The 10,739-nt window shown below is 39.4% G+C and overlaps 1 protein-coding gene across 2 annotated transcripts; it reads left to right on the top strand.

Annotated features, from left to right (window-relative positions):
• The first annotated feature begins 2,478 nt into the window (after positions 1–2,478).
• LOC108930295 (sialoadhesin-like) lies at positions 2,479–10,486 on the top strand. Of its 2 annotated transcripts, XM_018745484.2 has the most exons (12): positions 2,479–2,810; positions 3,039–3,395; positions 3,986–4,240; positions 4,757–5,026; positions 5,702–5,971; positions 6,371–6,640; positions 7,336–7,417; positions 7,767–7,815; positions 7,969–8,055; positions 8,615–8,730; positions 9,569–9,676; positions 10,155–10,486. In XM_018745484.2, the coding sequence occupies exons 1-12, from the start codon at positions 2,762–2,764 to the stop codon at positions 10,225–10,227; spliced, it is 1,986 nt and encodes a 661-aa protein (XP_018601000.2). In that variant the 5' UTR covers positions 2,479–2,761; the 3' UTR covers positions 10,228–10,486. The 2 variants fall into 2 exon arrangements, with proteins under 2 accessions (XP_018601000.2, XP_018601001.2); XM_018745485.2 differs by lacking the exon at positions 8,615–8,730 and having other exon boundaries at positions 10,155–10,217.
• The last annotated feature ends 253 nt before the right edge of the window (positions 10,487–10,739 follow it).

Genomic DNA, 10,739 nt, shown 5'->3' on the forward strand with positions numbered 1-10,739 from the left:
TCAGTGCCACCTGCAGCTCGTCAGGGGATCACAGGATAAAAGGGCACCCCAGAAGCCCTTCGATGCGGAACCTCTTCACAGTGCAACTCAGTGTTTTGTCTTTCCAGTTTCCTGATCCCTTGCCTGGCTTCCCGGACTACGATACTGACTACTCCCTTTGATTGCGTTCATCCCTCACCTGACCTTTATCTGCCTACTGACTACTTTCTTGCCTGTCCCTTACAGTGCTGCATTTGAGTCCATCGCTTTTTCCCGTCCGACGACATGACAACTACTACTACTACTTCTACTACTACTACTACTAATAATAATAATTTCCAGTAACATAAATGTCACGTGGAAAGTAGACTCAAGGAAAGCTCAGCAAAATCAAAAATGAAATTCATAACTGAATTAAAAGACATCAAACATGTCCAGTCAGAAGAATATATAATTTTGTACTCTGGACACATCCAAAAAAATATAAATAGAGATTGGAAACAATGGAATGAGTAACCGATTGACATTCATTACACTTCTTGGACATTCAGCACTTTTTGAGAGCATTGTAGGTCTCTTTAGAACACTCAGTACGAACGCTCAACCAAGGAAACACAAGAAATGGACTGGTGGATATTTGAGATGGGGTCCATTTCTCTGTTTATCCCCCCATTTACTCCTGAGGTGATTAAGGAAACTCCATAACCAACAGTTACATTAAAAGTGTCAGGGCCTGATGGCTGAATAAGAAATTCTGGCCCAAATGATACCTTGTACTATGCTAATGAATCCTAATACATTTAACAACATCTTTAAAGATGACTATCCCTCAGACATGGAGTATAGCCAGTAAAACTTATTTTAATGAAATACCAAAATACTTTACAATGCTCTTCCTTTTGACTTATTACTTTGCTTAATGTGGACTTTAAAATGGTGAACTAAACTGTGGCATGTGGCCTGAAATGCTCCAAAAAACATTAAATCTCATGAAACTGGATTTTTCAAGGGGGGGTTTGACACTGGTGACATAATATGTGTTAAAAATAATGAACGTAATTATTGGGAAGCAGGAATCTCTGTTGGTTGGTTTCTATGGCTTCCTGACCCCATATTCCTCATTCCCATGCTCTGTTGAGGAATTTTTCCTCAGCATGGAGGTAGAAGGTTTATTATAGAAATCTCTCCAAGAGAGTAAACCTTCTACTGGCACAGACCTGTGGGGATATGCCTGAAAAGCCATTCCGGGGATGGATATGGCACATGCACAAGGCCACTGTCTGTGGAAGTAAAACTTTGCATGTGATGTTGATGAAAATTTGTGTCAGGATTCAAGCATGATGTGAATGAATAAGAAAATCACTGCCTGTAAATTTTATGAATAATATTCCACCCATCCTTAATAACTTCTTGGGAGGAAACTGGAGGGCACCAGTCTAGACATGGCAACAACATACAAACCATGAGCTGTTGTTGCATTTTGTTACACGCACACTTTCTGAACCGCTTGTCCCATATGGGGTCGCGGGGAACCGGAGCCTAACCCGGCAACTCAGGGCGTAAGGCTGGAGGGGACACACCCAGGATGGGACGCCAGTCCATCGCAAGGCACTCCAAGCGGGACTCGAACCCCAGACCCACCGGAGAGCAGGACCCAGTCCAACCCACCGCACCTCCCGCTGCATTTTCTTACATTTATGAAAATTTTAAGCAGCTTAAGACATATCTATTGATCACACCGGTGCCTATTATGTGCTCTGTAGTGTATTTGAAAAATTAGACTTCTGTTACATTTAGCTGATAGATGATATAATTTTTTACTGAAGTGTGGTTTTAAATGTCAGTGCTTTTCCCAATTGTTTGTGGGTTTTGATTTTTCTGTGTACAATTTTGTAAACATGAAGTTTGAATTAGAGAAGTGTGTGTAAATGGTTGTGAAAAAAACTGTAAACACACAAAAGAAATGGTTCAATAGTTAATAAAGCAGGATCTTTTGGCGGCGAGCTCATCTTCACCTGTGCCAGCTTTGCAATGTAATGATTCCTGTCCACCCTGTCCAATATTTACGGTTGCACTTGTTTCATTTTGCAACTGTGTGCTTATTTTTAATGTATGCTTTGTTTTTTAAAAAATGTCCAGTTAAATAACTATTTTGCCATTTTGCAACTGTTCAAGTAAACTGTGTCAGTTATAGGACCTCAGAGAAGATGGCGTTTAGCCTAGTCACACGGTTAGCAGACTATTGCAGTTACCAGCAGTGCTTTGGTTCCTTAACCTGATATTAACTGGGCAATGACTGTACATGTAAATTTCATAATGAATTTAAAAAAATAAATAAATGAAAATATAATGATAACATTATACACAAGTATGCAAGTAATTCCATACACAAGCAGCAGATTTAAAAAACAGTGGGTAATGAATAACAGGTTACCACCTCTGACTTACTGAGCTGCCAAATCGGACTGGAGTTTATAGACTCGGGTTTCACTTCTGCACAGGAAGCACAGGCATACTGACGACAGTACATCTGTGGGGTGCCTAACAAGCTTCCTAGTTCTCTTTCTTTCTCAGCTTGACCAAGAGCTCAGCTGCCTCTTGTCTCTATAAGTAGAAACTGCCTCAAGGAGGTGTGAGAAGCCTGCTGCCCATGGCTGAATTTAACTGATCTAGAGTTGATTGCCTGCTGATTTCATTGTTTTTATTTCTTTTGCTGCCTTCTTAGTTTAACTTTGCTGGATTATCTGTCATCTGAATTTAATGTTCCAGGACTGGATGCAGGATGGTGGAAGCTGTGCTATTGTTTGCATTTATCTGCGTGGCTTTATCAGGTATGGGTCTCCTGTGGTCTCATTATTATTAGTAAGATTTTTTAACATAAAGCAAGATTTTTCTAGTCCTTCATATACCCCATCACTCATGTAACATACCGTTATGTCGTATATATTTAGTTTCTAACATCTGTTTTCACAGCCGACTGCTTTTCTTTATTGAAAAAAAAGATCCACATGTCAGATGACACCACCCTGCTTGGTGCCTGCTTTTTCCTGTGTTTGCAGGTATTGAGGCTAATAAGTGGACGGTGTCCTTGCCCACTGATAGACTGTGTGTGTGGTCAGGCACCTCTGCCATACTGTCTTGCAAGTATGACTATCCCTATGGATATGGTATCAGGAGGGTGATGTGGTTCCGACACACTGCAGAGGGCAAGCGGGAATACGTCTTTCACACAGACCTGAGTGTAGTGAGCCCATCCTTCATGGGTCGCACTAGGTACTCGGGCACGTACAAGACATGCACTTTGCAAATCTCCTCTGTCAGGAGCACAGATGGAGGGGAATACTACTTTAGATTTGAGACTGACCGCCTGGGAGGCCAGTGGACCTCCACTGATGCCATCACTCTTTCTGTAACAGGTAAGTCCTGATTAATGATTTGATTTAAATAGGACCTGCAAAGTTGTACTAGATAATGTGTTTTTGATTTTCTTATGGTTTATGAGTAGGATTCTAAAAGTAACTGGTGGTAGAAAAATTCCTAACACGCTTTAAGCAAAATTCATGGTACTAGCATTAATAATATGAATAATAATTAATTTAATAATACAAATGTTATAAAGTATATTGTTGTTATCATTGTCCTGCATAAAATACCTTTTTAATTTTTCAAAATTTGTAATCCTTATGTGACTTTTTTAACCAATTATAATTTTTCCCTAATGAATAATGATAATTTAATCCCCACAATAGGAATCAATTTAACATGATGATCACATGGAACAAACTAACCCTATTAGAATTGGAATGGGTCAATAGAATTCAAAAAGTGTAATTTTAGATAAACTGTATTTCTATAAAATTTTATGTTCAAATTAATTTGAGTGACTGAACCAAGGAATATTTTCTTCTTCTTCTTTTTATAATAATAATAATAATAATATATTACCAAATTAGCAATGTAAAAATATAATCTACACTGGAAAACTGTAATGCTCTTCACTTGACAGTTCTGCAGGTGCAGGTTCACCCTGCAAGACAGGGCAATCTCTTTGCCTCTGGAGAGACCGTGTACCTGGGCTGTGAGGCCAGAGGGTGTGCAGCCACAGGGAATCAGTTCATCCTCTACAGGAACACAGTGAAACTGGGGTCAGTTGAGTCTGTTACCATTCACAACTTTGACACTGGGCACAGTGGTACCTACAAATGTCACCTGGCATCCCTACCCCAAGTTCACTCCCCAGGTGTTGTTCTGGCAGTTGGATGTAAGTATAATGACCCAACCCTGCAAACTTATTAAAACAGGGAAAGCCAGCAGAGCTACTTCACAGAATTAAGACTGAAAACATTCTTAGAGTAAAGTATGATACTGTGAACTCATAAAGAAATTTTCTATTTTTCATGTGCTGTCTGGATAAGATCAAATTTATCATCTATATTTCCACTCTATAGTCTATGCTCAGGATTCATCTGGGTAATTCTGATGAAATAGACACACCAGTGTCTTAACAAAACTAGCTATAGAAATGTTTTGTTCTAATTTAAATTCATTTCAGGATTAATTTATGTATTTTAAATCTATATAATTAATTTATATATTAATTTTTTTATTGAAAAGGTGTTTAGCTTTTATTCTTGGCTTATTATCATCACATAGCATGAATAAAAGTATAGATTTCTAACTATGTCACATCCCATTTCACTTGCATATTACATCAATGACCCAAAATGAGCATTGGTCCCAACTCAAACTGCAAGCCCTCTGTACTTCCTCTCCTTAGATGCCCCCCGTCAAACAACTGTTGTGATCAGCCCTCAAGGCGCTATTATGGAGGGAAGTTCAGTGACACTGACCTGCAGCAGCAATGCTGATCCAGCTGTTGAAAGCTATTCCTGGTTTAAGGACCAGGCTGGCTGGAGCCTTCCAGACAGCTTCAAACCCCAGCTACAACTGTGGAGCACCAGGCCATCGGACCGGGGGGAGTACTATTGTGTGGCACGGAACTCCTTGGGCAGTCAGAAATCCCCACCCGTCTTGCTGAACATCACGCGTGTGTATCAGGGTTATACTATATTTTATGTGACCATATTGTATATGCAAATTTATTTAAACATTTACATTTATTCATTTAGCTGACACTTTTCTCCAAAGCGACTTACCGAGTTAGTCTACCTACAATTATTTACCCATTTATAGAGCTGGGTAATTTTTACCGGAGCAATTTAGGGTAAGTACCTTGCTCAAGGGTACTACAGCCGGAGGTGGGAATTTAATTTTCGACCCTTGGCTACAAAGCCGGCAGCTATAACCACTATACTACCAGCTGTCCCAATTCCCATTCCATTTATGAAAATGGGATGAAATTCCCACAACAATTCTCATACAAGTTTTTGCAAAATACGCTGACAGCATGTTTGAGACATTTTTTTTGGAAATTTGAGGTGAAATACATTTTGAAATCACTCCACGTTAAATTAATTTTATAAAAGCGCTCCGGAAATCAGTTGGTACAAAAAATATCTTAGCATCTATCTAACAACTGCAACAGGGAAAATACTTAAAAAGAAAAAAAAAAAAAACAACTGCATGCAGCACAACTTTTAATCTCCACTTCTGTTTTCTCTTTTTGAACTTTATAATAAAAACCACATAAAAGGCCACACAACTTAATACAGTAGCTCCACTGTTTGTGATTGTGAATGTTTGTATGACCTCTGCACTTAAGATGCACCGAGGAACACGGCTGTGTTAATCGACCCCCCTGGTGATGTAATGGAGGGCAGTTCAGCGACTCTGATCTGCAGCAGCAGTGCCAACCCACCGGTGATGAAATACACCTGGTTTGTGATCGCTGCAACACAGTCCTTGGAGAGAGGGTCCACACAGAACCTGACATTCCTCAATGTCCGTGCCCATCATGGTGGCCAGTACTACTGCAGAGTGTGGAACAAGTATGGTCATGAGACCTCTGCTGCTCTCACTTTGGCAGTACTGTGTGAGTTAAACCTTCCAGATGTCTCCCAGCAAGAAGCTTGCTCAAGGAAAAAAAAAAAAAAAAACTTTCAGATTTAATATCCAAAGCACAGGGACTAGGAACAATGTTTGTATAAGAAACTACTCTGCTTACAGTTGGATAAAGAACATGGTCTGAGAACATACTCACGTTTCATGAAAGTCTTGTGAAAAAATAAATTCTGGCATTTTTACATTTTTTTAGCTGAACAATGGAAATAAATTGTACAATTTCTTACTTGATCAAATTTTCTTTGCCAGCAGGTGACTGCTAACATTTGTTAAAATGGAACATTCAACCTTGGCTCACATGAGGTTTTTTCTCTGTACAAAAAACCCACTAAGAGTGCTGTTCTGTGCAAAACATCCATATCTCCTTCAGACGCCCCCAGGAACACCTCTGTGTCCGCTTGGCCTTCCAGTGAAATCGAAGCTGGAAGCTCGGTGACCCTGATCTGCAACAGCAGCGCCAACCCGGCTGTGGAGAACTATACCTGGTTCAGGATCAATGATGCTGACTCAAGGGAAACCCGATCAGGCCCGAGTTACACCATCATTGGGATCACCCACCGGGAAGGTGGACAGTACTACTGCGAGGCACGGAACAAGCTTGGGGCCCACAGCTCTCCTGTTCTCACCGTCAGAGTGAGGGGTAGGTGAGGAAACCACATTGGGTTGGGAACAGGAGATGGGAGATATCGTGAGTGTGCTCCTTTACGGCCAGAGAAGCTGTACAATATTGTAGCATTCGAAAACAAAAGTATTTAACCTTCTTGTAGAAAAATGAGAAACAGTCAGATTTTAATGTGATTGGTGCTACTTGTTGGATTGCTCGTCATTAATCCAGTTTCCATTGCCTGTGGCAAATTTCTCAAAACTTGCACCATAAGCAGCCATCTCCATTTTTCCATTATGTTCAGTGTAATGACTGCCTTTTCTTTCCATTTGTTCTTTTGCAACTGTGCCTGTTGCAGCCTCCTGGCTTGATGCCATTATGTGGGGGTCAGAGGAAGCTCAGCCTCACAAAGAAACACACAGGAGGAATCAAATAATACCGACTAGTAGCTCTGCTTTTCTATTCTAAAATTAATATTAAAAAATTACTGCAAAACAAATTCATTGTCAGAAGGAAGAGGGGGAACTGTAACGCTTCAAGGATGACCATGCAATAGGACATTAACAGGGACAAAATGATAATCTAACATACACTCCCTAAAAGGATACTGATCATCCCTCTACGTCGGAATTAGACACAGAAATGAACGAGGAAATGGAACGAGAGCTGATAAAGTTTCTGAAATAAATCATTGCACAGAAGGAGTAAAAATTACTTTTCACACCTGACAGGCAGGCTCAAGGTGATTGCACTTGCATCTGCTGTAGCTGTTTCTGCTGCGCTCGTCACATTGACCGTGGCAATTATGATCAGGTAGGGTGACATTTTTCACCTTTTCAAATGGTTGCTATTGTAATACACTTTTCAAAATCCTTTAGCTGCACTTTAAAAAATTTGGATATAAGGTGAGTCACATGCGGTTATTGCGCAAGCATCTTTTTAGATTTCAGTGGGCTGTATTAGTGTTTTCACTGTACACAGCTTGGTAGCTGCATGAGTGTTTCATTGAAAATAAAAAGCATAGATGAGAGAGGAATTTAGTTCTTTCTGACTTCATAACTCAAAAGTTACTTTCACTATAGAAATACAAGTTAAATATTATTATACATTGCATTATCTGTTACACGTGAACAGGACTTGACTTGATCATTTTTATTCCCAGTAAGAATATGCATATTGTTGAAACAGAACCTGCCAAGGAAGAACAAAAGGTGATGTCTGGTCTTCCTTCTTTATTGAATTAATTCTCTTCTCATTCTATATAATATAAATGATATTGCGCAGCACATCACATTTTACACCAAAAGTAAACGCCATTTTTTTCTTTATAACAACTAATCTGAAAATTCTATTAACCTATACAGACATCATCAGAGCAAGGTGACGCTTTGCTTCAAGGGAAACACCAAGAGACTTTTCAACTGAGTACTACAAGAATGACAGACATACCAGTAAGTGAACAAAGAGGCACCTGGGGCCTGGATATGCTTTTTAAAAATGACAGTGATGACTTGCAGTTCCAAGGCTGTGGGTTTGGATGTAGGTTTGAATCTGGCTCAGTTTGTATGGTGTTTGCATGTTCCCTCTGTTTTTGTGTGGGTTTCCTCTGGGTGCCCCAGTTTCCTCTTACAGTAGAAAGAAATATACAAATTGGCGACTTTAAATTGCTCTTAGTATATGCATGCAAAGAAATGTGTGCATATGTCATCCAGGGGGTATCCTGCCCCATGTCTTATGCTTCTAGGACAGGTTCTGGACCTCTGTGACTAGAAGCAGTTCTATTGATAATTGATGGATGAAATCATTGTGTGCTGCTTTCTATCTTGACCACAAAGCCAAGTGAAAGCTAAATAAAACAGGCTAAATGACCTTTGAACATTGTGGAAGTAATCTGATCTGTTCTTTAACACTTAAAATTTAAGCAAATTGTTTTCATTGCAAACTAAGAGTGGTCTTATTTGTATTGTTATATTATGCAATACAGGAATTTGTAAAACTTTCTTTATACAGGAGGAGCCAGAAAATGTGTATGAGAACATGCATCCCTGCATTGTACCGATGAAGGAGGTTACACAAAATTCGGAGGATGAAAGCACCCTCAGCTATGTCACTGTTCATTTCTCTAGGTACATCTATCTAAATTTACTGTGGGCATTTGTGAGTCCTTTAAGTTTAACTGTGCACCCTTTAGTTAGCAATGGTTTAGACAAAAAATTCTTGCATTCTTTATCTTAAAGGTGGAAATGTAATACACCCTCCCCGTACAAACGCGGGGTCGGCTAATGAAAATGAACTATATCATATGAAAATACAGATTTCAGGTAGGGCTAATTATTCAATACAACAACATTTTTAAATTTTATATCTACGAAAGTAATTTATTCACTGCCTACTATGTTGCACTGAAAATAAGAAATATTATCGTTGTTTTTTGCATATTTTTCTACAACAAACCTAATACTGCCCTCACAAAAACAAAACTACCGTCCGTACTTCCTACTTCCTGCTTCACTTCCTGTCACGGTGACAGTCTCAACCAATCACAGTATCGATATGGACAATTTCACAATTGAAAATCAGAGGCAATACCAAATTTTCAAGAATAAACTGTATAAGCATGTAAATATAAACTTTATTGTTTGAATAATATAAACAGTTTTTATATTAGGCATAACAATAAAATGTTTTCGTGTTGGTTTAAGAGTCGGAGCCTAAAAGTTTTACAAATGGTGCAAACATTAGCCACGTTCTCGCAAAATTCATGATATTTTAGTAATTTGGATAAAAAATGATGAAATGACACAAGGAAGTTAAATACACTTGTATAAATAGACACGCCACTGTAAACAGCTTCACACTGGAAGTCGCTACGGAGAAAAGCGTCAGCTAAGTGAACAAATAAATGAAGCGAGGTGAAGATGATGGTTTTTTTTTTTTTTAAAAAAAACTACTGTTCCCTTGCAGACAGGAACAGGATCATTTGGCAAAGCCGCCACTAGAGGGAGCTACGAAGCCAAAAGGCGCCCAGAGTGACATCTACAGCGTGCTGTCAAGACCCAAATATGAATGGAGGTGAACATGTCATCACTGATGAGGGTTTTTATTGTATATATCTGTGTTTGCAAAATGCATACCTTCATCATAGACATACTTTGAGCAATAATCATGAATTACTTTACATTTCTGTCTCAAGTGTTCATTTAGTCTGAGAACTCTGAGTACTGTACGTACCACCATTCATCAGAAATTCCAATGAGCATCTTTGCTTCTGTTTTTATTCCACTGATGCGATTTCTACAGCTGATTCCATAGCTTTTAATTTCGGTGATGAAATACATGTACGTTGGCGCTGATTTCTTGATCAGAAGCCGAATTTCTAGACGCACATATTTACAGCAAAGCGGGAAGCGACAGGTTGTGTCTTTAACAAGTTCTGTTTTATTTATACGTTTTACCGATGTGCATGATGAAGTTATATCACAACTGGGAGGAATAGCAGTGTATTCTTTCAGTTGTAACGGGCTGAGCAGTTATAAGAGGTTTTTTGTAGGATCCCTGAGACGCAAACCCGCTTTGCAAACGCTCGCGCTCAGTCCGCGCGCCGAGGCCCGAGGGAGAAGTAAGCGCTCGCGCCGCTGCCCGACAGAGCGACGCAAACAAAGGACGGAAACGTGCGAAATGTGAAGGATGCAGCATTTGTACACATTCAGTATATGTATAGACACATATATATTCTGAACAAATTAAATGTGGATTGTGGTTTTGTAATGTTTTTGTCGAGCTGAATTTCTTGGCTTGTTTTTTTAATTATTGTACTTTTCATATTTGCACGCAATATATTTATGTGCGCTGTCTACCCTAAAAAACTCTGTTGATATTCCCCCCCCCGATTCTGATATGTTGCGGAAACAAGTAATTAATTGTTGGATTATTTCTGAGGAGACGTAGCATGCGCAGCCACCAGCGCTTGTTAATAGTCACTCATTTAAAAATAATGTGAGACATTTTCTTAACGCTTGTATGTACCAGTCGCATGTTATGAAAGCGATGCTTGTGTCTGATTATCCGCTGTGCAGACGAAGCCTGTGTGTAAACAGTATTTTCCCTTGTTCCAGTAAACTGCTAACTGGACTCA

Source organism: Scleropages formosus, chromosome 18 (assembly GCF_900964775.1).
Source record: "Scleropages formosus chromosome 18, fSclFor1.1, whole genome shotgun sequence".
Classification (NCBI taxonomy): Eukaryota; Metazoa; Chordata; class Actinopteri; order Osteoglossiformes; family Osteoglossidae; genus Scleropages; species Scleropages formosus.